The 27,543-nt window shown below is 38.1% G+C and overlaps 1 protein-coding gene across 2 annotated transcripts in view; it reads left to right on the top strand.

Annotated features, from left to right (window-relative positions):
• The window catches only part of NEBL (nebulette), a 258,828-nt gene that overhangs the window by 50,503 nt on the left and 180,782 nt on the right, over positions 1 to 27,543 (top strand). For both annotated transcript variants that reach the window (XM_040547657.1, XM_040547658.1), the window contains exon 3: positions 26,434 to 26,518. In XM_040547657.1, the coding sequence (XP_040403591.1) occupies positions 26,434 to 26,518 (85 nt within the window). The remainder of the gene's footprint in view (positions 1 to 26,433; positions 26,519 to 27,543) is intronic.

The following is a 27,543-nucleotide window of genomic DNA, read 5'->3' on the forward strand; positions in this document are numbered from 1 at the left end:
ATCATCATGTTAATCATTAGCTTTGGCTTTAGTTTTTAAGTTCTGGAGTGGGGCAAAGCTATTCGCAAAGGTATGTTTGAGAATTTGAGGGGGCCGAATCAGGGTGGCTTAATTACCACTTATTATTTCAGTAACTATATGGCAAATTGCAAAGGGCTGAGACAATGAAGCCCTGCCCTACTTTTCTAAATTTAGGTCTGGGTACTGTATTTCACTGCACTGCCTGCAACTTTCTGTTGCCTTCTCATCAATAGCATCTCTCTGCAACTAAGATTGTTATAGCAGGCTCTTATGGCCTGTAAATGCAAGATAAGTGGATATGTGACTAAAGAGACATAGCAAGGATAGGTGCACTGTGAATTTCAGTGGATGAAAAAATAGTTGAATTAACTTTTTTATGAAGAAGTCTGTGTGGGGTGAATGCAAAACATATATAGTATAAGAAAATAGGTTTTTAGCCACTGCCACAACGCTTTCCAGTGTATATCATCAGTAGATCATCCTAACTGTGTAGCACTGTGTAGGGAAGTTTGCGATGGTTTTGGGGTGTTTGTTTGCCCTTTGACATAATATTCTTGTCTGCATTTTAGACAAATTTGTTGTGTGTGAGAAATGTAAGTTCTGATTGAAATCTGTGACAAACTGTGGTGGATACTTAGGGGAAAGGCATTTTAACTGCAGAATGATGGGAAGAAATTTTGAGGAAGTGGCGAGTTTTTTATTGAAATGTGGGATGGTGTCTTGTTGGATAACATATTGAATCATGCAAGCTGTTGACTCTTTCTGGTAGTTTGTAGATTCAGCTGTTGCACCACATGTAATTCATGTTTGGGGAAGATTGCTAAATAGCTTTTTGATTCTTGTAACTTCATGTTTTGTAAGAGTTAGTGCTGATGGAATTGGTAGACATCTCTTGACCAAGGAACCCTATACAATTGAATATCTTTCCAATATTGAATTACTATTATTAGTTTTCATTATTATTTAGTTAAGGTAGCACCAAAACTCTTAAGTAAGTTTGATTATTCTGATATGTGCTTTAAAGTGACTTGCTTCTTGCAGATATGATAGAATAATATTGATAATGTGTAACTTTAAACAGTTACAAAATAAGATAAAGATGTGCTGAATTTTCTGTACTCATTTTTGTGTGAGTGGTGAAACTTAAGTTTCACCCACCCTGCTTTCATCTTAGACACTGCATCCTGCTATTCAGATCCCCACAGGGAAATCCTTAGAGTTAGAAACTTAGTGCTCAATGCAGGAGGAGAGCCTGAGGTGTTTCCACTCCATCCTTTAGTCCTCACAATTTAAGAAATGCCCTTTCATCCCACCCTTACTATACCTACTCAAGGAGGAGGGGCATAATCGATTTTCCATGTCCATTTCATTTAGATGGTAATACAATGTAACTGTAAATCTAATGTTGCCCTAGAATAGGTTGTAGGGGGATGCTGTGGAGTCTCAGACTGAAAGATTTTAACAACAGTTGTTTGTCAGAAACAGTCAGGGTGGAGATACTGCGTTTTTGAAGCAAGGGGTGAACGAGGTGATGTCCTGAGCTCTCTTCAAAGCCCGTGTTTTAGGATACTGTATCTTTGTATTGAAGCAAAGCCAGTGACTATATTGCTTATCAAAGTCAGCTTTGCACTATAATCCTTTTGAAAAGAAACAGTGCTTTGCTAATAACTTCAAAAGTTATCTAGGGAATATTTTTAATGATCTCTCTCCCTTGCAGGATTTAGTTTTTCAAAAATCTATTCCATCTTTTACTGCAATACAGCTAGCATGACATGAAAGGAGAAATTTAACCTTTTGTTTTTTTTTTTTCCTTCTCTCCTTTTCTTGCTTTTGTAAATATGTCCTCTTGCTTGGGAGTTAGGCTAATCGATAATATGTGGTAAGGCAAGTAAGAGAATGAAGAAAGCGATTAGTGTGAAGGAGAAGACTTGGAATTTGAGAGATTGGAGAGAACTTTGTAGCTGAGAAACCAAGCCCATTTCCAGGAGGAAATATGCTAGCCAAGCATCCAGCCCCGTACTCCTTTCACAGTGTACCCTTGCTGGCTGTCTGGACATCTGCTGAGAGGCCACACGTCCACCCAGCAGCAATCCTCCTACCTACCTTCATGCTAGCAGCAGCCACTCTTCCTACCAGCCCAGGTCCACATATTGATTTTGTAGGCAGTTTTTATAGCAGCTCTTCCTTTTTTTTTTTCTTTCTTTTTTCTTTCTTTTTTTTTTTTTTCCTTTCCTGTCAACTTTGTGCCCTTCCATAACACTGGGGTAGTCTGACACTAGAATATGCTATGTCTTATGTCTAGGTTGTTCATATAACAGGAGAGCCGTTTTTTTTCTTTTTAAAATTTGTATTCCTATTGCTCTGTTACAACTAGAATGGTATTTTTTCCTGTCTTTCAAGCTTACTGTAGGCAAAAACAAACAAACAAACAAAACAAACAAACAAAAAAACCCACCCCACAACATTTTTTAATGTCTTAGTGAGAATGGAATTACTTAAAATGATTAATATAATTTTATCAAGCCTGCTTTAATTAATGTACTTTTTTTTAAAAAAATTATTTTTACTATTGTAATCTATTTTGAGTAGAGTTACGTTTTTTTTCACACACTTTCAAAATCAGGTTTATGCAAATACATTTTTGTATTTTATCCATAGGAAAATACTACAAATTTGTTTTCGTGCCCTCTGACCACTAGTTCACTGATTTTGGTTAGTGGATATAAAAAAGCAGTTAATTACTATGAAAAATATCTTGTTTATAATTAGTTATCTATAGACACGCACAAAGAATATGTAGGATGGTTATTGTATTTTTCATGGAAGATCAGTATATACAAATGCATGTACTCGATATGTGCAGAGAATTTTGAAAACATTATTTAATGTTAATTTGCAATTATATATTGGGTTGTAGTAGAACAAAAACTTTATGTTGAAAAAGTGTCTGTCTACTGATTTTTAGTCCAAATCCAAAGGTTAAATATTATAGGTATGTATACTATAAGTACAAAATGAGAAGCAATAGGTAGGTATGACAAATAGTGGAAGGAGAAAAACAGTAACAAGGAAGCTAGGGGTTGAATTCTGTGTTTCAGTCTGTGTGTCTTAAATGGACAGCAGACAATTTCCAAAGAGATGTTAGAGAAGTAAAGTTTAGGCAGTAAACTTCGAATTTTTATATTGTAGATATTGGTATCACCTGAAATCTGTTTGTAGTCAGAGAGGAATAGACCCTTCTAAGACATGACTCATCAGATCTGTATTAGATATCTAGAAGTGCCTCTCTATTAACTATTAATGGAATCTAGATGACTAGTCTCAGATGTAGTTACATACTTTGTAGATGTCTGTGTTTGATTAGATGAATCTAATTAGATGAATTCCCTGCCTGAGGGGATAGATCTTGACTGCAAAGTCACAGCTGGAAGTTTTTGGCAAAATGGAAATTTGCTTGCAAATGCAAGTTGTGAAGACGGTTGGGGGAGGGCCAAAGATGGAGTATTGCTGAATTGCCAAAAGGAAAGTGGAAGCTGCCTGGAGAGAAACTCCTGGATTGAGCATCAGTAGTGTGGTTAGAGGGTGAGAAAAAACAAAACAAAACAAAGCAAAAAACCAACCAACCAACCAACAGCCTAGGAGATGGTTCCAAACAGTAAATCAAATGTCACAAATTTTCAGTGACTACAGGATTGAGGAATCAAGGATGATTGCATTGTTCCTTGTTGCTTATGACCCTAAGCCTTTGGGAAAATATCCTCCCGTTCTAGGCTGCACGTTCATTACATCTTATAACCAAATTAGAAAAATATACCCACAGTTGCTTCCATAGCTAAAACACAATGGAGAGTTTCAGTCACAATATCTGATTGCTTGGTTTTTGGATAGAGGGTGTGAAAAACAGAAGGAACTATAGGAAGCTCATTCATTCTCAACTGGAGAAACCAGCTAAAAAAAATCTAGACTTCAGCCATATAAGTCGGATTGAAACTGTAGTGACCATCAAACAATCTGATGCTAAAATAGAAATTTTGCTGGTGTGAAAAAATGATAATAAAGTATGTGATGTTTGTGGAGGTACTGGGAAGCTCTGAATAGGTGGATTTCATTTGGTTTTAAATTTCAAGCATGTTGCGTGATTGCAGAGCAATGTGGTAGGACTTTTCAGTATTCTATTAGCTGAGACTACATGGCTAATCTGCTTATTGGAACTAGAATAGAATAATGAAAAAAATAATAAATTCACCTCTTTGTGCCTTGCTTCTAGGAATGGGAGATAAATTGTCATAAATTGATGGTCCCTGTTCCTCTTTTTACCAGACTTGCAGACAACAGAAAAAAGGTTTATCAGAAAAAAAGCATTTAAATTAATCGAGGTGCTTCAAAAAGCTATAAAATCCTGTGTAAAGTACATGATAAGGCTTTTGTAATTCTCTGTATAGAAAGCAATCATCACCCTGAAAAGTTTCTTGGTAATTTTTTTTAAGAATAGCTTTATAGTCACTTATTTTTGTATTGAATACCAAATATAAGTCTTTGGAAGACTTGGGCAGAAGATAAAACATTGATTACTCTTGATTTATTAAAAATATCTATATAAATATTGTTTTTTTTTTTAAATGAATTATTTGATATAAGAAAGGAAACATAAACACATTACAAATGTAGTAGGCCTTTGATGCTGTCTTTCTGATGGAGGCTGTAATTTTCCCGTGTATCAAAGTGGTATAGATTTTTCCAAATTGGGCAACAGATGCTGTCTTAGGCTCTTCAGGTTCACTTTGCAACCAAAATAATAGTGTGCAGCAGCATTCCTTGGTAAAAAGTAAGGGCAGGTGATAAGATCCAATGATTATCACTTAGGAGGGAGTGTCAGGACTGATTAGATTCAGGCTCAGCAACTGATGTCCTGTCTACAGCAGCTGGTGCTGGATTGCTATTGACTCAAACCCCTTCTGCTGTTCTTGGGGAAGGTCAGGGAGAGTTTTTTTCACTGAAGAAAACTCTCATGGTTTTGCTTCTTGATGTAGAAACCTGTGCAGAGAATCTCAGTTTTATACTACCTTGCAAATTTTTGTATTACTCACATCGAAGTGTTTGTCATGCTGAAAAATATGAATTGAAAACTAGTGCCTTTCCCCAGCCACCTGCTTATTGATTCCAGGAATGTGGTGTGTTTGCTCTAGTGCCTTTCTGAGCCTTTTTGATTTGATGCCTCTTTGTCTGTTGAGAGTTTATAGTACACATAAGCACTTTATCTAATCAAGATTAATTAATTTTAAAATACCTCCACTCCTAATAACAGTGATATTTCTGCATACTTTGTGTGTAATAGTTTGACAGTGAAACTGGTAAGGAGTTTGAGAAATTCACGCTGTGTCTTTGGGTACAGCATGACTAGATTCTTGAGGCCACAACTCAGACCAAGGGGGAAACCCATCTCCAGAACCAAAACCATGCATTGGCTGCATTTTATGAACTCACACATATTGGCACATTTTTACTGAGGTGTTTGTGTAATTGGTTCAGGTTTCTTCATTTTAGCTAACTCCTCGTTGGCAATTTTGCGGTGGTTCATGTTTCATGAGGCCACAGGCCAGCTTCCAGGCCAGCCAGGCCCAGCAGGCTGGGCCCTATGCAATGGAGGCTACAAACTGCTCCCTGAGTGGATTAATTTGGCACAATCCCATCAGCAGAGCCTGTTAAGTATTTGCTGAAGAAAGCATGAGTAAGGAGTAACCAATACAAGTGCTTTAAGTTGCTTCTTACTCAAGCATAAAGCTGTTGGTGGTTGTTTTCAGTATCAGCACTGGGGAGCAATTGGCAAAATGTTACTTCTAGGCAGTTGTTGGTTGTAGGCTATACCACTGTAAATAGTTGTTTCTTTTCATTGACCTTAAAGTGCTAATGATATACGATGTTCAGGAAGTAAACTAAGAATCCATCATGCCATGCTTTCTCTGTAGAGGAGCGAGCCAACGCTTTGGCTGAGCCCTGAACTGACAGGTGTTTACTGTGGGAGCAGAGCATAGTCGTGTTTGCAATTGTGTTGTTGCTTCACACCTTTTAAAGACAGTAATCAGTTATCACCAAATAAATAGTCTAAAAGTTTAAAAAAAAAAAAAAAAAGACAACCCAAAGCATTGACAAAAACCTACCAAAACAAAAAAGCTCTGTGTAATTGTTTACCGTCTTTCTGTGTAGATGCTGGCTAGTGAGTTATTAGTCAATAGCCATTTTCCATATTCTGACTTGTATTATGTGATTGTCTGCAGATCAGCTTTTGACAGTTTTTATGACAGTTTTCTGTCCTTCCTTTTCTCTCTTCTTTTTGTGCCCAGCCAGCAGCCACATGCTAACAATGACACGCTTTCTTCTAGCTCCTGCTCCAGCTCTATTGTTTATTAAAGGTAGTGATCATGCCCTCCTCCGTGTTTCCTTCCCAGCAAATCTTCTTGATTGCAGTCGTGAGGGAGTAATTTCCCCTGCTATGCAGTTGTCACAGTTGTGATTTCTAACCTAATCGATATCTCCAGAGATGTTTAAAGTTCAGCAGATTCTGTACTTTAGGCCCACAGAATGCTGAGTCATTTTATCTAAACCACAGTAAAATGTAGCTTTTTGTTGCTTCTGCCATATTTTTTCTCACTAATTTGCTGTTTTCTATTTTTTCTCCTTTGTCATTTTATGTTTATGAAACTCTGCATATGTGTTTATGCATGCATGTGCATTTTTTTATTATTTTCTTGGCATGCCTGTCCCCTGCCTCCTTTATTTTCTGTCCCACTTTATTTCTCTTTTATACTAGAGAGTTCTGCTGCACTGTTTGTGTGCTGCTGGCTTTCCCAGGTTTGCTATTGTCTCCTTGCAGAAGTCAGGCTCTTTAGTCAGAGCTGTGAGCTGTGTTTTTAAAAAAATTAACATAGTAAAGCCTTTTCAGAGCAGTGAATGGTCACCTTACTCAGGGTATGTGTCACTAAAAAAATCCAGACAGACCTGGTTTGCAATTCCACGCAGGAGTTTTTGAGGAGCTCTGAATAAAATGCTTCTTGTTACTCTTACCTTCTACATGGGAAGTTCTTTAGGTCTAATTTAATGCACTTGAATCATAAAGGGCTCATTCCTGAGGCTAATCTAAGCAGGAGTTACTGGGGAACCCTCCAATTGCACAGGAACATTTTTGGTCCTGTTTTATTTGTTTTAAATATCTTTTAGCTAAATCAAGCACAAAATCTAACACTTGGACACCATATGGACTCATGATGTTTATGAGAAGTATTACTAGGGATATGAGATCCATAAATCAGGGAGTGGTTTCCATTGATCTGTAAGTGTATTCTTTTTCCCAGTGACAAAGATATATGGTAATGTTTGTATTTCTTGACATTTCCGGGCAGATTGTATGCTAGAAAGCACAAGAGACTTGCTTGTATTTTGCTTGCATTTCATGGCATCATGTTTTTCTAAAAGAGCATCCTGTCCTCTTTTCTTCTGGCAAAAGGTAGCAATGTAGGGATTCTGTTCTGTGTTGACCTATTTTCCATCTATTTCTGTCACTGTATCAGTTAATAGTGCATTGGCAGGAAAGAAAAGAGTTTATGCCCATTCTCTAGCTGCTTTCCTCTGCTTTCCTCAGTTATGAAACAGTTTTTTTTTTTTTAGACCATAATTTTCCCCATCCTCTCCCATCTTTTTTTTTTTCAGATCTACAACTATATTATTCTGTCATAGTTCTACCATCTTTTTCCCATCCAGATTTCCTTGTATGCTCTCAATTCAGATGACTAACAGCAGCCTCTCAGCAGAAGGTTAGTTTTCTAATCTATGTAAAATCTGTCTTTTAAAAACAGGCAAAGCTCAAATTGGACTGATCAAGTTGAATGAAAGGAAATAGAAAACACAGGGCTGTTTTCACTAGAAACTTGTAGCTAAGGCTAATATGGATTAGGTCAGGTTTGGCAAGAGTGTGCATCTCAGAGTTACATCCATTACCTGGTCCATGCTCTCAGACTCACTGGAGAAATAAATAGAAAAGTAATTGGTGGAGCTTAAAGTTACACTGTTGACCAAAGACAGGAGATAATGCGTTTCCTCTTCTAGCTACATATATAGGTGTTACGTTTGAAAGAGGTGCTGTGTTTTTAATTGCTGCTGCATCATTTTTTTCCTGTCTCAGCAGAGGTCAATAAATATGCGGTTATGAAAATTTCCTCTCTTAATTATAGTAGATATGTGATCCTCATTCAAAGCAGAGTATAACTGAAGAAGTCATTCAGTTAAGGAGCTAATTATTTTAACTGTTCACCATCTTAGTCTTTGCATTATTGTTTGTATCTAGTATTTTGCCCTTCACTGGCATCTGGGACATGCGTTACTGGAAATAAATAAAGCGCTGTGCAGATATCCAGTGGTTTAGGCTTCCAGATTTTGGTCCCATAAGGACCCTCACATCAACTAGTCTACAAGGGACTGCTGTGAGAAGTCTTAACAGGACTTAAAGCCAAGTTAAACTGGGATGCAAAGCAGTGTAAAGCTATCCTGTATTCCCACTGAAGTGTTTCTCAGTGGTATTTAGGACTGAGTTGCAGTCACATACAGCAGACTGTCCACTTTCATCTGCTGACCTGGTCGTTCAGCTTCTTTCTGTACTGGTGACAGCCCCTGCTGCTTGCATTCATTAGGACCAGCTGCTTCTTACCCTGGGCCACCTTCACTTCCTTCAAAGTGAGTTGTGGCTGCAGTGCTTTCTGGCTGGTGAGGATCTCAGTGGAATATTTTGTAGGTGTGTGTGCACACGTATAACACAGCAGTGGTGTAAGAAAGGAATGCAGTACAAAAAAAAAAAAGAATAAGAAAAAAAATGTGGGTTATTCAGTATCGAGGTAAAACTGACATTTAAGACTATTTAGTTGATGTCATCTGGGAAAGCATTAAAAATGGCCATTGCTTTGTAAAGGACCTTGCAAATTTTTCCCTGTTTCCAGTTCGATTGTTTGTCCAAGTTTTTACCAGCCCATCTCTGTGCGTTGCTGAAATTCACAGTGAGGGCTACTGTGCAGGCACATGAAGGCGTGAGTATTCTGTAGCACATTTACTGAGCTTGTTTTTCATTACACTAAATATGCTTTGTTCAACTTCACTCTAAAAAGGAGGATTGAAGCACATGCTTATAAATGTGCTTTATATATAAATACATCAGCAAGTTCTCACTGCTGACTTCACAAGTGAAATCACATCCTGCCATTGGTTCCCAGGGGGCAGAGACCGGCACCTCCCTCTGCGCTTCCCCTACTCAGGAGGCTGCAGAGAGCAATAAGGCCACCTCTCAGCCTCCTTTTCTGGAGACTATACAACCCAGGTTGTATAGTCTCTCCTCACTGGACATGTCATCTAGCCCTTTTACCAGCTTTGTTGCCCCTCCACGCCCCTAACACGTTAAAATTCTTTAACAACCTTTTTATGCTGCAGAGCCCAGAACTGCAAGCAATATTCAAGATGAGGCCACACCAGTGCTACATATAGCAGAACAATCACCTCTGTTGATCAGCTGGCTGTGCTGTGTTTATGGCACCCCAAAGTGCCCCCTTGGCTGCCAGGGCATGCTGCTGGCTCGTGTTGAGCCTGCTGTCAACCAGCACCAACAACTCGCCTCCCAGTCTGTGCCTGTGACCTCTGTCCCAGGTGCAGAACCTGGCATTTACCCTTGTTGAATTTCATGCCATTGCTGAAATGGTAACCATCTTTTCCCCATCATCATCCCTGTTCGCTTAGGCTGTCCTCACAGGGTAAGTGCTCCTGCCACCTGACCATCTCGGAAGATCTTGTTGATCTCACTCCTGTTTATTTTTTTTCTGGTATTGTTGTCCCAGTGCTGGCTGCAGAATTCTAGATGTGGCCTAATAAGTGTTAGGCAGAGGGGGATAATCACTTCCCTCAATCTACTAGCTGTGCTCCTGCTAATGCAGCCCCAGGTGTCTTCCTGTGTAAAGAGAAGCTGTGTTACCCCACGCAGGGTGTGAGCAGAGGGCTTAGGCTATCCCGCAAGACTGGGTGTTTTAAACCGCGGCTTGCATTGTCATGCAAGTAGCAGGAGGCAGATGGTTGAGCCTTCTTCTCTACTAGTGATCAATATGCCACCTTGGTACGTCTTTCTACCTCCATCTGTTGGCAGGCTGGTGGTGGAGTAACCTATCGTGGGACATATGCAAGGCTATCATTGTCTGCAGCACCACATAGAGAGAATTGTACATATGCTTAGCTGTACTGCTGGCCCTTTTTACAAGAATTATTGTTGGAAACAGAACCCTTTTCTGGCATGTCAGAGTCCTTGTTCATTTATTGTTTCCTTCCCAACACTTTCAGCCAAGAAGCAGTAGGCAGAGGTTTAGCAGTAGAGATTTGAGAAGAGACAAAGTGGCAGAAGAAAGGGATGAGCAGTGAATGGCACTGAGACAGTTTGAGTCATTTCCCTGGCCAGCTGCAGTGCTGGCCAATGGAAAAATTTCTCCTCATCCTGCCACTGATTTTACTTTGATTATGATCTTTTGCAGCTGTATTTTGACCTTAATTGGCAGTCATTGCTTTTGGGGAGCAAAAAAACCTACATGATTTGTGTATCAGAGTTCTCAATAGTGGGAAATTTAGTATTAAAGCACACTAGTTACAAGAAGCTAGTGACCATAAGAAAGTTTGTTTAAACATTAAATTTATGTGCCCTTTTATTTCTTACTTAAACTGCTAATAGAAAGCTAGGGTTTTAAATCATAATGAATATATAATATTCATTATATATTCTGGACATCAGAGAAAAAAGGCAACAGCATCTCAGAAAGTCCACTTGTAAAGAGGAGGGTAGATACCTATATATGTCTTTGAACAGCATGTCATTATTATTGTAATCTCTGCCATTTTATCTTTTGTTTGTATGAGTAAACTGTATAGTCTGTTAGCTCTTTGGTGCATTGTGTCACCGTACACGTGAAGTCAGATTGTGAACATTTGTATAAGCAGATGGAAACCGTGAGAATGAGTCATTACTCTGTCCTTTAAGTGGAGTTCTGGATTATTTGGGGGTTTTGAAAAATTGCAACGGATAATGAAATACAGATTACACAGAAGGGAATCATTGATTTATTCTTAAATTTAAGGCATGAACGAGGAAATTTTCTACCATTCCCATAGGAGTATGGCTGTCACTTAGTGGTAGGGTGAAAAAAGGAAATTACTGCTTTTCCTGGTTCTTGGAAAGTTAGCTCCTAAGGAAAAAAAAAGAAAAAAGATTAATTTGGAAATCTTGATGGAAGGTATTTCAATGTTAATGTTATTCCTTCTGTAAAGAATATTAGTTTTACGTAGAGGTTTCTAATCCAAGTTTTTGACCATGCATGGCAGCTTATCTCAACTTTAGTATGACTTTTGACAGTCTCCTGTACCATCCTCAGAGGCAACCTGAGGAAGTAGGGGCTAGATACTTCTAAAAAAGATGGGCTGGGAGGTGGACTGAAAACTGGCTGAGCTACCAGGCTCAGAGGGTCATGATCAGTGGCACAAAGTCCTGCTGGTGGCTGGTCACTAATGGTCTGCCCCGAGGATGATGCTGTGAGCTGTGTTATTTAATAGCCTCGCTACTGACCTGGGTGATGGGACAGAGTGCACACTGAGCAAGTTAGCAGATGACAGCAAACTGGGAGGAGTGGCCGCTACACTGGAGGGTTGTGCTGCCGTCCAGAAGGACCTTGATAGGGACCTCATAGGGAAATGCCAAGTCGTGCCCCTGAGGAGGAATAATCCCCTCATAGGATTATGCAGGAGGAATAATGCAGCAGTACAGTCTGGCCCTGACCAGCTGGAAAGCAGCTTGGCAGAAAAGGCTCTGGGGCTGCTGGTGGGCAAAAAGTTGGATGTGAGCAAGCAGTGCAGTCTTGCAGCAAGAAAGGCCGCCAGCCTTCTGTGCTGAGCTAGGAGGAGTATTGCCCCCAGTTGGAGGGAGGTGATCCTTCCCCTCTACTCAGCCCTGGTGGGACACACGTGCTGTGTCCAGTGCTGGGGTCTCTGGTACAGGAAAGACACAGATGTACAGGAGTGAAGTGAAGGGCCGCAAAGGTGAATGTGAGGGTGATTTTCCAGTGTGAGGTCGCTGGAACATGCTGTGGAGTTCTCAGAGGTATTCAGTAGAGTTTATTATCCCGAGCAACCTGCTCAAGTGGAGTGTGCTTTGACAATTCTCAGAGGTCCCATGCTGCCTCAAATCTTCTTTGGGTTTGTGATTTAGAAACAGAGGCAAGAAGGTTCAGAAAAGCCATACAGAAGAACTTATGTTGATATTGGTGAAATGTCAGAGCAGAAGTCATTCTCGAAGTTTCTTTCTTGAAAGCAGAGGCTGGTTGTTCAGTGAGACAACAACTCTATCCAGGATTCTTATGCTTCATCTGTACCAGCAAATTAAAGTGTGGTATTAAACTCAGGTGACTACACTATTGAATCGATAAAATGGTGCCAGGCACAATAGCTTTAGCCTATGCTAGTCACTCTTTCCCAGACAACTCCTTGTTATGATTCTGACCATGGCAAAACGAACTTTTCTCCTTAGGCCATTTGCATGTGGTGACCCTGTTTGGGACAGTGGGGAAGTTGAGCAGTCGATGTAGGCTGCTCCATGCAAGCTAGCCTCAGTGCTAGAGAATGTTGCTGGATGCTTTTTGATTTACTAGCACAGATGTAGCCTTTAAGTCTGGGTGCCTGAATCCATAGCTGTCAACCTGGCAACCTCAATAAACGTATCTCCCATGCTTTTAGGCTCATGAATCAGTTGTATTTTCAGAGCAGGACCTCATCAATCTTTAATGACTGATTTGGAACCAGGAGACTAGACATTGTGTCTGAGCCAGAAACCCCCAGAGATTGGGCTCCAAGTTCAAGTTCATTTATAAAAAATGAAAGAACCTTAAAAGACATGAAAAACATTAAAAGGCTTGTATGAAAGAGTAATAAATAAATAAAAAAAGACATAAAAGTATTTCCATGGGAAATGTAAATATATATATATACTTTAAATTCTGAACAGCTACAATAGCTATGCTGTGTTCTTCCATTTTATTTCTTACAGAGCAGAAATTCTGTTGTTTAAACAGCTCTGCTGACAGTATTCTCTGTAGCTATTCTTCATAATATATCCAACTTCCCATCAAAATAGAATGTTTAGTCTTTCACCAGTGAGCAATGCACAGCGTGTATGTTTTTAACAAGTTTGACAAAGCCAGATTAATTCAGTATGCACTCGAGTTTTTTTCAAAGACATCTTTTTATTTCACCAAAGTTATGGCTCATGATTTATTTATTTATTTTTTCCTGGGTACTTACTTTGGACTCAGTCATGGCTTTTCACTGTTTGGATTTCAGTGAAACTAAGGATGTTCATCAAGTAAAGAGTGTGGGCAACTGTCATCCAGATATTTCAGTTTTCACTTGGTTGACATGCTTACCAAACTTGGGCTTCAGTGTGCAGAGGTTTTCCCTTTGCTTTTCCTGGCTGCTGATCTGTTCCACAGAGGCCTCACATTTCTCAAGTGAGGTCTTTGTCACCTTGAGTAGGAAGTGATGTGGCTGAACACCTTGTAAATCTTGGTCTCTGGGTTTTGAAGAAAATGCAAACAGAGCTCCGTCAGGCAAAGGCTCAAATGGTGCAGGAGGAGAAACAGAAGAAGAAGCATGGCAGAACTGTGCTCTTCTGCAGACTTGAGAAATGTGCTAGTTCTAAGCAGATGCTTAGAAACTGCTTTAAGCACTTGGAATTGCTTTAGTTTGAATGTTGAAACTGTTTTTGTATTGTGCATTTGTTCTTGTGTTAAAAGCTATTTGTGGAAGGTACTCCATGCTCCTGTCTGGTTGTAGAGTTGTGTCAAAGCCTAAAGGTCCATATGCAGCCCCCAGGAGCAATCTCAATACAAGTAAGGAAGTAAGGTATATATCCAAGAGACATTTGCAGAGACGTCTAGTTTTGGCAGATGTATGGCTCTTTGAGCTTTAAAATATTATAATAGTTTTTGAATTATACAGAAAATACAGAGTTTTTGGAATCTAAAATATTTTTAGTGTAAATTGCAACAGTTCCATAGAGGCAGCCATGCACTGTAACAGTGATTTGAAGTGAGTGGGCTGGCAGCTAGGTGATTTTAGTTGCTGAACTGCTTCAGAGCCTTCAGGCTTCTTCCTCGATGAGTTGCAAGAAATTGGTGGAAATGTACTTCTAGTTTCTGTGAACAGACAGGGTTGGCTCGTTCACTGTGTACAAAGATGATCAGTAAATATGTAGAAAGAAATGTAACAACAATTAGAAGAGCCTAGTGATTCTGTGGAAACTAAGTTAAAGTTGCTTTTAAATAATTAAATTATCTCCTGATTGTTTTTTCATTCATATTTATAAAATAAGTATTTTATTTTTGCTTTTGTGAATATTTTTTCTACTAATAATCCGTATGCAATTGGAACAAAATTTTGGGGAGAAGATCATTAGCTCTGTACTGAAATAGCAAAAGAACAACAAAGAGTTCTGGAATAATTTACCTGCTGAAAAAAACCACACATCAGTTTAAAGGAATCTCTATGGTCTTGCAACCTTGATTTATTCACTTAAGATGATCATTTAATGGCTTAGCTTTCTTTTATGCTGTCAGGTAAAAGGGGTGGTACTGGTCATGCACAGTACAAGTCATAGTTTTTCAACGATGAGATTATTTTAGGTGTTTATGAACAAGCTTCAGTTATTAACAAATATAACCCTGTGTCACTGTGAACTTAAATATAGCAGCTACATATAGTGTGCTTTCTGTTTCCTATTATTTCTCTTTATCTCCTACTCATAAAGACGTCTTCCATTGAATTCCAAATGGCTTCAGTTCTGTGTTTGAGGGTTCTGGCCATGAAAGATATAGCTGATGTGTTTGCAGGAATTTAGTAGTGGGTGTAGAAGGGGGACCAGATAGTGACATCTGCCAGATTTTTGACCTGTCTGCAGCATTTAAGCATAAGGAAGAGAACTGGGAGATGTTTGACTTTCTTTTTTTTTCATGACTATGAATTCCCTTCTAGGTTGTCTGTGTTCCTGTGGTGTAAATGCTATTTAACAGCTATGCTGTGTGATTTGAAGCACCAGCTTTTCGTTTCTCGTTTCATCTTATGCATGTCACCTGTTTTTTCAATGATTAGATGACTTCCTTTCTTCTCTGCCTATTCTATAATTCACTTTTTTGTACTTGATCTAACAGTGTGACATTGCATCTTATCTCTTGTATAAGTTGAAGTTTTACATAGCTCATGGAAATTACTTTTTCTTCTGCTTTTTTTTTTTTTTTTTGGTAATACTTGGTCTATGCTCTGTATGGGCCATCTTTGTAAATTAACTTAGAAATAGTTTGCCTACCTCATGCATGTTAATTCAGCTAACATACTTTTTTGGGGGACTACTTTACATCTTAAGAGATTCCTTTGTTAGGATATCAGCAGTCATTCAGCAGCTGTTCTCTTTCCAGGGAAGAGATAGAAGAGGTTTCTTTGCCTTTTGGTCTGAAGTTGCTGAAAGATGCAGATTTACAGTAAGGATTGCTGGTCTTCAGGCTAAGGGAGTGAGAAGCTCAGGAGATGTCATCAGGTCCTGGTTGTTTGAATAACACTGTGGAAACTTGTGCAAGTCACCCCAAATGGCATCCACAGCAGTTGCTTTGGTCTCTAAAACAGGGTCTGTGTCTGTGAAATTTAGGGTTTATGACCAAGAAAGTGATGAGAAAGCTCATGCTCTATCAGTTACCTCAAACTTACTCTTTTGCCTAAGTCTTTGTTGAAAACATGAATAACTGTGACATAACTCCTATACTTTCAGGGTGGCGGGATAATTTCAACAGGGAAAAAATAGAGAAAGCAACAAGGAAATAGAGGGAAGAGGGTTTTTTGTAGCAATACTGGTGGAGAATTTCTGTGTTTATTGTGAAAATAGTTAACAGTCCATAAGGAACAGAAAGCATAATATATGCAGCAGCTCTGGGGGTGTTTGAAAGATATTATGTGAAAATATGCTACCTGGTTTTGCTTTCTCGCAGTAAATAAAGAAAAATCTGTAGTTTGGTCTGAGTACATACGCTTTAGCATTTGGTACACAGAGACCATATCTTCTGTGTAATATGACATCCTATTCCAAAACTGTCAGTCATTGTGACTTTTGCCAAGGATTTACATTGAAAATTACACTGTTAGCTTTTATATGCTGTTACTGCTTCAGCGGAATTGGACAAAGCAGTCTTTACTGAAAGTATTCTTCATTTGTGAGCAAAATCTGGATGTATGATAAAATAATTTTGTGAAGATAAATGTGCTATAATATGAAATCTTACATGCTATAGTAGCATAAGCTATAAAACTCTTGCATTATTGTGCTTCTAGTATACATTTTATATAAGTGGATCCATTACAACAGGGACAGTTCATAAAACTACAAATAACATACTTAAAATTTACAGTATGTGAACAAGCAAGTAGTACATTTTTGAAATTATTATAAATGTGTTATTTAATATAACAATGCAGATCCACATTTTCTCAAGGACTTTTCTCTGCAGTATTACCTGATTTGAAATTTCTGCTGTATTACAAGAAATGCAACAACTACAAGCCCTGCTAAAAAGGAAATAATTTCTAAATAAATAAAATATAAAATTGCTACGAATTACAGGTCAAGTTCTTTATTTCTGATGCTGAAAGATAAAGAAAAATGGATTTTTTTTTTAAATCAACTGTGAGTTTGTGTACACTATTATTTGCCAACCCTGTTAGAAATGTAAAAACAGAATGGCATCTCTACCCCACTAATTTTGTCATTTTTCACTTGGCAAAAAAATAGGTTTTCCATTTTTTACTCTGATACACATGTAAACATAACTCTGTTTAATTTACATTTTTTTTTCCTGCTAGCTTAGAGTTGCTGGTGTTGGCACAGTTTAACAGGAAAAAATGTTTAACACCGCAATTACAGTTTAAGAGGTAACAGTGTTAAGATATTCAAGACTAGTTGTTTCCATCTCCCGTCTGGTCTCCTCCCCCAGTTTTTTAATAACGTCCCAGTTACTTAGATTACAATATACTAGGTCTGCCTCTGTAGTAACCTGCAGAAGCAGTCCCTTTGAAGGTGAGTAGTACATAACATGGATGGCTAAACACTCCAGGATGGCTGAGCACCCATAGTGCTTAAAGTCGGTTATCCAGTTACGCTTGGGAAACAGCTGACTTAGCAGATGCCTTTTTGGCTTTTAGGGTCCTTAGGTTTCCCATCTTGCTGATAGCCATCTAAAGAGTAATTTCTGCAAGGTCAAAAGAAATATGATGTCCTTCTAGCGCTTCTGTCTTCCAGGTGGCTTTTAGTGTCCCTATTTACCATGTCTTGGAAGGATAAGTTTGGAATTCAGAAGCACCAGTGAATTGTCTAATGTAGCTTGGCTTTATAGTTTTGCAAAAGAAGCAAAGAAAAGCATAAAAAGCAATTAAAAATAGTCAGCTTACACAGAGGAGTTATGTAGTAGAAAACAGAAAAGCTGGAAACTAGGAAAAAAAAAGTCCATATTTGGTTTCCCAGATTTTGGGTTTATAACTGGTTGTCTTCTTTCAGTTTTAGAAGTGCAACAGCTGTACTCCAGTTACATTACGACTGTGATCTACTCATATATGAACTAAGAGTTTTTCAATGAATACATGTAAATTTAATATTTTTTGGTAGCAAATATTCTTTCAGTTGATTATTTTCTTGGAACCGAAGGCTTAATACATACAGTAAGCAGTAGATAATCACTCTTTCTTGATCTCTGATGTTATTCTGTCATAGATTTTTGCCATTAATTCTTTTACAATGAAAGTTCATACTTTTTGCATTTGAAAACCTGGGAGAGAGAAAAAAGTGTAGTTAGGACAGATTCAAGTTTTGCTTTTATTCCACTTCTGGATGGACTTTGTATCAGAAAGCTTTAAATTTTGATGTCCATTTAGATGTTCCATTTCAATCCATGTACTGAGTACTTCCTATTACCTAGGAGCTTTTGAATGCCTGATCTTGTCTTAAGTACCTGTTTATAAGATGTGGTTACTGGCAAGATTTTTTCAGCAAGACAGACATGTACATCTGAAATAGGAGAAGGTTGTGTTTCTTGAGTACAGTGTTTTGGCTTTATCTTGAATGCTAAGCATGGGGATGCTGCGGAAAGCATTAATAACAATGCATAGAAAAAATAATAGTTCAGGGGTGAAACCATTTTCTTTGCATTCATCAATTGAATGGGACTCTAATTCCAAGCAAAATGCCCAGACTCTTGGATATTCTCCAAGTGACTTTAATTTCTGTTAATAGAAAGCATTTAACCAATGTTACCTGACTGGATTGATGTTTCAGCACAGAGATGATGAGAGTTAGATGTAAATCCTGTAACTGAGCTTGATTTACAATCAGTTTCTCAGGATTTGCAGTCACATAGGGCTGTACAAAATCCTACACCAGATGGTTGTGGTGTTTACAATTTTCCTTTGCGAATATCCTGTTGCAGTACCATACCTGTATTTTTCCAATATTCGTATGGTGAATACAGTTTTTATCTTACATATTTTCTTTGTTAATGTCATGATGTTTAATGTAAACACATCTTTTGAAATCCTCATTGCTTAATGTTTTAAGAGGTCACTTTTAGCGTGTCTTAAACTCCTGCTGCTGGGTGGGCTTTTTGTGTCCTTCATCAGTCATGACAAAGCTTGACTTGCTATACAAGCACAGAGAGAGTTGGTCATTGTAAGTCTGACAGGCTGAGGTAACGATGATTTTTTATTAAAAGTGCTTTGTTGTGTATGAGGGATAGGAATAGATGAGGTGTGGTACTGGAACATAGAGAAAGAATGTTGCTTAAGCAATTATAGTTGTAAAGATGTTGTTTCATGTAATAAATAGTGTTCCTTTTGTAAGGAAATGGTTAAATAAATTACCTATATAGTCTTCGACTCATTTCACTGAATCAAAAAAGATTTTGTTACCTGAGGAAGATTTATGGAAATGATTCAAGTATATGTACACCTATTATTAAAAATCAGGTGATGAAATGACAGTATGTGGAAGAAAGGAAGTTACAAAACATTCTCCTGTAAACCCAGCAAGATTTGGTAGTCTTGATATGTAAGGTGGGAATCCTTGCAGTTGGCCACGTACAGAGATGGTCGCTTGTGGTAAGCAGAGAAAGCATTTATGCGAGTAATTTTTTGGCACAAAAGTTCTTACTACTTGAAAAAAATCAGAATTAGGGGATAAAAAAGTGCACACATCACATAAGAGCAGAATTTAGATCCTACTTGCATATTTCAGTGTCATGCTGCTTGAGATACTGATTCATTGCTGGTAGAGTAATTGATAGGAAAATTTAGGAAATTTGTAAGTAAATTTGTCACTGCTGGAGGCATGAATTATACCCCAGTCAACCCTAGAACTTGAGCAAACCAGCTCTGTACAGGTGTCATAAATATGCAGCATGTCAGGGCTATGCTGAAGTAACCAAGCATTTGGACCTGTGCAGAGCATACTGCTTTTGTGGCGTCTCTGTGTCGTATTACTGGGGTTCTTAAAAGAGATGCTGAAGGGATAAAACAGCATCAGCCATAGCAGCTGTGGATCTTGGTATGTGTTAGCTTACCATGCTAGATCTGCTGCTGTAAATTAGCAAGTGAAAGTACTGAGAAACTCTGCTTTAGACTGTGTTTTTTGGTGCTCACATTTATGGGCTTTTGTCTCATGGATATTTTGAAAGGAAATAGTAACAATCACGCCGTGGGGAAGTATTTGGAAATATTGAGGCATCAGCCTTTTGATGTGTCACTGGTGATCACTTAAAATATTAGAAAAAAAAGTTTTCTTAAAAACCTGTGGAGCTTTTTGTGTATAGGTAATATATTAATCCAGGTGAGCTTTAAACTCACTGCCTGTAGTCCTGGTAGCAGTCTAGTACTGGCAAATGATACAAGGTGTGCGTCTTTTCCCTTGACATGTTTCCAGTGTTCTTCTGCAGATTTTGCTGTTGCAGTCACGTTTTTGTTTTTCACTTTGTGTTGCCAGAGTTCCCTCTTCCTTCCATGAACTTTTTGGTCATCCTCTGTGGATCCTGCTCCAACAGTTCTCACTTTCTAATCTGCTGTCAGTGTCCTTTAACAGGGGTTCCTGCATAGCTCAGGGCTTTCAGTGTGATAGGAAGATTCATTTCTTTCCCCCAAGCATTGGCATCCCATAGCTGGGGAATAGCTATATCGAAATGAAAATTTTTGAAAAGGTAGAGCTTGGCTCCAGTGAAAATTCTGGGAGTTCTGCTATTAAAGTCCATGGTGCTGGGCTTTTATTTTTTTTCCCCCTAAATCTGGGTGCCAGCTGGCTGCACTATACCATTTTTTTGTGTCATATGGCAAGGTTCCTAAATGTGACCTGCATATCTCTTCTGTTGTATTTTTAAAGATTTTTTTAAGTGGTCCACTCCTATGATTTCAGATGTTCTTCATCATATGCCATGCATTTGCTGAGACAGCCGCTCTACTACTTTGACGCAGTCGAATTTCTGTATGTAATTTCAAATTGTAAGAGCCATGAAATTTGATATTAGGACTGGCTATTCAATTTTTATGGTGTTTGCTCTGAAATGTAGACATAATTTTCTGCCTTGCTGTCTTTTGTTAAAAGCTTAATTTTTTCAGCCTCTAGCAGAGGACGGTAAGACACTGTTTCCTGGGGCCAAATACAGTCAGAATATTTAATGTGGTCCCTAACCCTAACTTTTCTAGGCAGCCCCAGATATGATTGTCTGTGAAAAGGTATCAAATGCAAGGCTGGTAACACAAAGCTGTGCAACATGGGTTTGGTTCTACAGTAGAGTGATACGTGGTCTTTCACTTGCTCCAGAAGTGAGGATTGTGAGGATTGACTTACCCCAACAAGCAGATAGAATATCCTTGCTAACATTTATTTGTGGACATCCCTCTCTTCTAAATCTCCTTCAAACCAATCCAAACTCACCTCTCTAGGGGAATTTTCTCATAAACATGAACTTGTATTTAGCGGGCATACTGGAACAACTGTCTCTTCTACTTCAAATAAGAAATACAGATGCACAAATTAAGTATGTCAAAAAGCAATCCCTTGAACAATAGAAGATGAAGACAGGAAAATTATTTTCTAAAGCAAATGAATCGCAGCCAGAATGTCTATTCTTCCTACAGCATGGCAGATGCCAGAAGCCACAAAGAATTCTGTCCTCAAAGTCATTTGTGGAGAGCTGTCAAACCTTCCTTGCCTGCCTTGTTGCCTGAGTTCTGCAGTACCAAAGCTGTGTTACCCACTAGTTAGATTATTCCTCATCCAAAAGCCTTTATAATATTATACAGGTAAACGAACTTGTACAGAAGGTTCAAAACAAAACAGAAAACCCAGAGAAATCCCTCTCAGAGCTTCAGAGGAGGAAGTGCAACTGAACAAGAAGTCTGAAGCAAGAAGTCAGCCATGCACAAGGTTTCCCTGCTTTTTTTGCTGTTTTTTTTTTTTTTTTTTTTTTTTTTTTTTTTTTTGCTGTTGCACATCTTGCATTTCTTTCTGTGCAATGGCATGGTTTCAAGGTAAGGAGTGGAAAGTAGTCCCTTGAGTCTTCAAACCTGAGGGTAAGCTTCCAGTTTAAACACTCACTGGCTGAGGAGAGCTTAATACCTTGTCTCCTTTTTCTAGGTAAATTTTTTCTTCTCATGTCTCCTGTATGAAAGTTAATTGCTGCTCTTTGTTTCTCCCCTGTGTTTTTGTGCTGAATTCAGTGGTGTTTGTGGATGTGGGCTCAGACCACGATTAACATACTGGGCCCTTACAGGTTTGAGAAGGAACTTGCCTACCTGTCCATCAGGTGTTATGAATTTGGGTTGAATCCAAACTACTACATCATTATTCACTATTCAAGTTCAGTTTGAAGCTCATGTGTATGCTATACAGAAGTGCTGGTTGTAAAAGCAGTCTGTTTTTTGTAATTCTTGTAATATTGGTTTAATTTCATTTTGTTAATTTTCAGATTTTTTTCCATTCTGTATTACTGCAACTGAAAACGTGCATTTTTTTCCTTTTTTTTTTTTTTTTTTTTTCTCTTAACCTCCTTGTCCTCTAGAGTCGACTTGAACTAGAAGAACTAGAAACAAAAATTAGGAGAGGACAGGTATAGCCTGATGTGACAGACAGTGATGGTAATTGGTATTCTGAAAAGATTTGATAGAGCTGTCCCTCTCCTTAGCAGAAGGGAAATAATTTTCATTTGTGTAGCTTGTGGATATTCTCTGTTTGAAAGATATCACAATTTGTACATTGTGGACAATTTAGAATAGATATTCTAGGGGAAGAGATAACCTGACAGAAATCTAGTTAAGTGTTGTAATTCTGTAACTGTGACAGCTAACATTACAGTTAGAAAATACACTCACAAAAAATCTCTTAGTCATATCTTAAATCTTGGATAAATCAGAATGAGCAAGAAAGAGGCACAAACATGTTAATTTCAGAACAGGCTTGAATTTATCTCAGGCTTTGAATCTGACCTTTTTCAGAACAGGGAAAGCTGAATCTTCATCCCATTATCTCTCAGAACATGTTTTTATTCCTTTTGTTGGTTTGAAAGTGTGGAAAAGCTGATGAAAGCCTAACAAGTAGTTGGGAAATTTTCTATGATTCATCACTGGAAAAGCTAAGAGACTTTCCTAGGTAGTTTTCTGAATTCTTGAAGGTTTTGCTGTTATTGTTTCCAAGTCTCAAAATTGAAGGTGTTTTCTCATACAGTCAGAGATTGAGTTGTGATTTAATTTATTTATCAAGCTGTGCAGCAGAAGCTAGCAATGCAGTACATAGCAGAAACACCATCATGTGTATACTGATTTGTTCTGGACCTTCTTGTATAGGTCTTTATACAGGATTAATCTTAATAGCATTAGTGTGGTAAGACATATTGCTAAGTAGACTTAGACTAGTAACAAAGACTTAAAACAAACAAACAAAATCCTTTGGACACTGCTATTAAGCAGCTGGCATGACATCAACCTCTTTAACCAATTCCCAGCTTTTTCCTCAGACATCACCTCAGACAAAGGGAAACTGAGCTTACCAGGGGCTGCGGTATCACTGGGAGCCCTGTGAGTTCAAGGCTGCTGCCATCCATTCACTCACCCTATTCAGACCATTCTAATGAAATGTAGTATAGTCTTAATCTGATAGTTACGAAGCAGATTTGATCATTTTAACATTCGTGTTTAATAAGACCTCTATTTCAGTCAGAATTGTGCAGTGTTATAATGCATCTTAGATAGTTTTCAGATAATGTCTTAATTACTGATACTTTTAGTGATTCTGAAGACAGTGTCAGTAAGCTTAAAACAAATGTAAATGCTGAAGATGGGATTTAAATTTAATACTAGTGTTTTTAATGGTTTGGAGGCAATAATTTCCATAAATTAGAAGGATGCATATAAAACCGTGCCTTTCTCGTTGATAAACCATGTGGGTGGTTTCATAAATCAGCTACAGCTAAAATGACAGCCCATAGTAGAATGCTTTGCTAATTTAATTTTGCTAAATGATTTTTTTTTTTAATCACAGTAATACATTGTGATAAATGGTTAATATGATCAGTTTAAAGGCCGATTTCAATTTCAGCAGTTTTTTCATTTTGTCATGAGAACTATTTACTTCCATGTTCAAGTGTAAATACTTTTCATTGATACAATCAGTTTGCACTGTCATTTGAAGCATACTAAAGCACCACTTGTTCAAGACAAAGAATACCTTTTCCACTTGAAATATGGAGCTACTGTTTCTAAAATAAGTAATGATCTTAGATAACATCAGTGCTCAAGTGATTTGCTCTGATTGTTGAAATACCTGTGAGTTTCTGAATACTAATTGTGGAAAAAAACATTTCACTTGCAAATGGTCAGAGATAAAAGCTGGTGTAGGATGGGGATAAAGTATACACTCATATGCTTCAGAATAAAGAGGAGGATAATTTGGGAGCCTAGCTTTACAGAAACACCTCTGCTGCTGTTGCCAGCAGGGTCTGAGGGCTGTGACTGGGACACCTGCCTCAGTGTTACCCATGGATTCACAAGGGGATTTGGCAAAAAGAAGCCACCTGAGCTGGCTCCTGCTCTGTGCTCCCCATGTTAAAGGGGATGAGTACAGCTGATTGTCGTGATTGTGGTACCAGGGTCATTGTACATAACCACGATAAAAAGCAGTGCTATGAAACTTTATGGGATTGTTTTTGGCATTCGACATGTGCCTAACATTGTTTTTGAATCGTGTGTGTGGTAGTTGATATTTTGGGGGCAAGGTTTCTGTTCTCTGCTTGAGTTATCTATGGATATCTGAGAGGCTGCCTTTCTTTACACTGCGCACTCTTCATTGCCACAATTTTCCCTGGATATCAGCAAACCCTGGCTGTGAGGTGGCTCGTTGCCTTCTCCATCTGTCCATTGCTGCTTTCCAAATGGAGCTCATGGCACTCCTTGTGGCCAGTCTGGCATTTGTCTTCCTCTTCTATACCAAATGAGGAAGGATGAGGGAAGAGGTGAAATAAAGGGGAAGAAAACCCTTCACTTCTGCAAGTATCTGCATCTCCCAAGGCATTCAGCACCTTCTTGTGCTGATAGCATTTGCTTCATGCAAGCGCTGATTCCAGTTTATGCCCTCAGCAAAGCCCAGTCCTGTTTCCCTATCTGCTGCTGGAGCTGTGGCTGAGCCATTCAGCTCCCTGGCATCGTCTGGCCATGGGGAGCCCCTGGTCTGAGAAGGGAGGAAGACAGGCAGCAGCCTCCTTCAGCACATGCATTGTCTGAATGAAACCGTTCCCAAGAAATACCGCTTCCTGCGGCCTGAGCTACAGCTTAGGTGGGTTTGGGAGGACTGTAGCTGCAGAAGAATTGGCTGGATTGCATCATGACTGGGATTTTATTTTTCTGGTTTTCAGTGATGTTGGCTATTCCAGATGAATAGGTGGGAATGTAATTCACCTTAAATTTTTAAACGTGCAGTGGCATTAGCCCTCCATCTGTCAGATAAAAATTAACTATGAAACCCCACACTTCATGGAAATAAGACTTGTAAATGGAAAATAAAACTTAGTTTTGATTGAAAATATATATCATATTTGCAAAGCACAGAAATTTTCTGATGGAGCTGTAGAGACTGAACTAGTTTCTGAAAGAACACATTAGAGAGAAACATTTCCGTGGGCAAACTCAAGGTTAATACTGTATGTCCTCAGTCTTTTGACTCTTACTTACTGCTTACTCCCTCTGCAGATATTAAGCTGCAAATGTTATTGTGTCTAAAATGCTATGCCTGTTTTGTTTTACCTCTGAAATGTTAGAGGCACAAATAGATTAGCTGACAGACATGAGAAGCTGTGAGTGGTAACTGCATGCGTGAGTGCCTCACATAATTGTAAGCTGAATCTTTTGGTTTGAGACTGAAGGTTCTGGAAATAAATTAGTAAGAATCAGTTTCATTTAAATGTTGCTGCCTCATGTTGTCTTTTGGGATAGCCTGTCTACTGTTGTTATTTCCTTCTTTTGTTGGTTTTTCCTATAAGATAGCTTTCAGTTTGGCAGTAAGGTTACAGGATAAATCTATGAAAATGAATAAATCATAGTTCTGTAAATGAAATCTAAATATGATGACTAGGATTTTACTATTAAAGATGTCTAAAATGCCAAAGAAAATAGTAGGAATGTGTTATAGTGGTGTAAAATTTCAAATCAAAAAAGAGATGCCTAATAGATTGCAGTCCTGAGCCATTACAACCTTTGGTAGTAGATATGATTTTTCTTTTATATACAGCAGTGTATCAACACATTTACCATTAAAGAGTTTCACTTTCTGTACCTGGAATGTCAGTATAACCTGTCTTGATCACTCAAGTTTCTGCACTAATGGATTTAAGACACCATGCTACTCCATCTGTACTCATTTATGTAACTTTTGAATTTATATACACCACTTATATTTTAAGGCATTCTACTTCAGTCTTCATTCATCACATGACTATACCAAGAAAGTGCAGTTAAACATACTTTTGTTCACTCTATTGAAAACAAATTTTGTCCTGTTGGTCTCAGCAGACAGTGGCCAGGATGATGGGTGGTATTTAGACTTAGTACAGGAACTCATTCCTGTTGTGTTTGCAAGGCATGATGCCACAATATTTTTAGACTAAATAGTTCTGTCACAAACCCAGTAAACTCTGAAATAGTTCTGTACAGTATAGGAAAGAGTGTTAGGATGCATTTGACTTTCTATCGTGTGTAAATATTTACCCTTTGGCTTTGTGCTTCTTGTTTTAGACATTACCCAAAGCAGTCCTTCACTACGGTGGCTGATACACCAGAAAATCTTCGCCTGAAGCAACAGAGTGAATTGCAGAGTCAGGTAAATCAAGTAATTCTCGTGTTTCATTAATATTAGATTATCAGCCCCACTTCTCTTTAGTTTTTGGAAGTAGTATTAATTTCTTCATACTGATATGTAGTAGCACTCTAATAGGAAGTAATATTTGTAGGTCAAAATAACACTATAAAGCTTAGGGTTTTATGTCCGATCTCACTTAGGCTAGTTATCATGCAATTGTAACTCCATTGATGTCACTGAAATCCCTCATTTTCAACAGTATTTGAAGTATCTCTTTAAGTACTTTTTAATGTTTGAAATGTAATAGCTGAACCCAGAGAGTTCATTTGCCTCAGACAAACTGTCACTTTTAGCTTGCAACAAACTTCAAAGCTGTGTGATTAGCAAACAATTAAGTTGTCATTAGCAAATATCTAGAAGCCGACAGAGAGATCCATTTATGGATCTATTATGTCCTGGTGAACTCAGATATGGAGCATTCTGTAAGCCAGATGTGATAAGAATTTTATCAATCGAAGCTTACCTAAATTAATAAGATATTGAAATTAAAAGGTAAAAAGTGGAAAAAAAAAGTGATGAAGACTTGTTACCCAAACATCATGTTTGTTCACTATTGTAACTCAGTAGTCCGTAATATACATTTTTAATTGATATTAATTCCTTAATATTTGATCTTATCCCCCTAAAATATCACTTTTCTATTGCTTGACTTTTGACATTGGAAATTGGCCTGGCTGTGTGAGACAATTGGTAATATTTGACTCCATTTTATTTAGTGAAAGTTAGTTTGTTTCTATTGTGGCTTTATTCTGGATTTAGTTGCAATCTCTCATTATAAATTGATAATTATCACTATCTATTAATGCAATAAAGCCTGGAGCATAAAACAGACAAGAGGCATTAAGAGCTTTCTTGTTTGGGAACTTCTTTGTAGGTTAATGGGTGAAGTCAAAGGACTGCTAAAGAGAAATGTCAGCATAGATATTTAGCACAATATAAATTTTAAAAAAATCTTTACCTTTTGCCATTGTTGTTGTTGATCTTAA

Source organism: Cygnus olor, chromosome 2, assembly GCF_009769625.2.
Source record: "Cygnus olor isolate bCygOlo1 chromosome 2, bCygOlo1.pri.v2, whole genome shotgun sequence".
NCBI lineage: Eukaryota > Metazoa > Chordata > Aves > Anseriformes > Anatidae > Cygnus > Cygnus olor.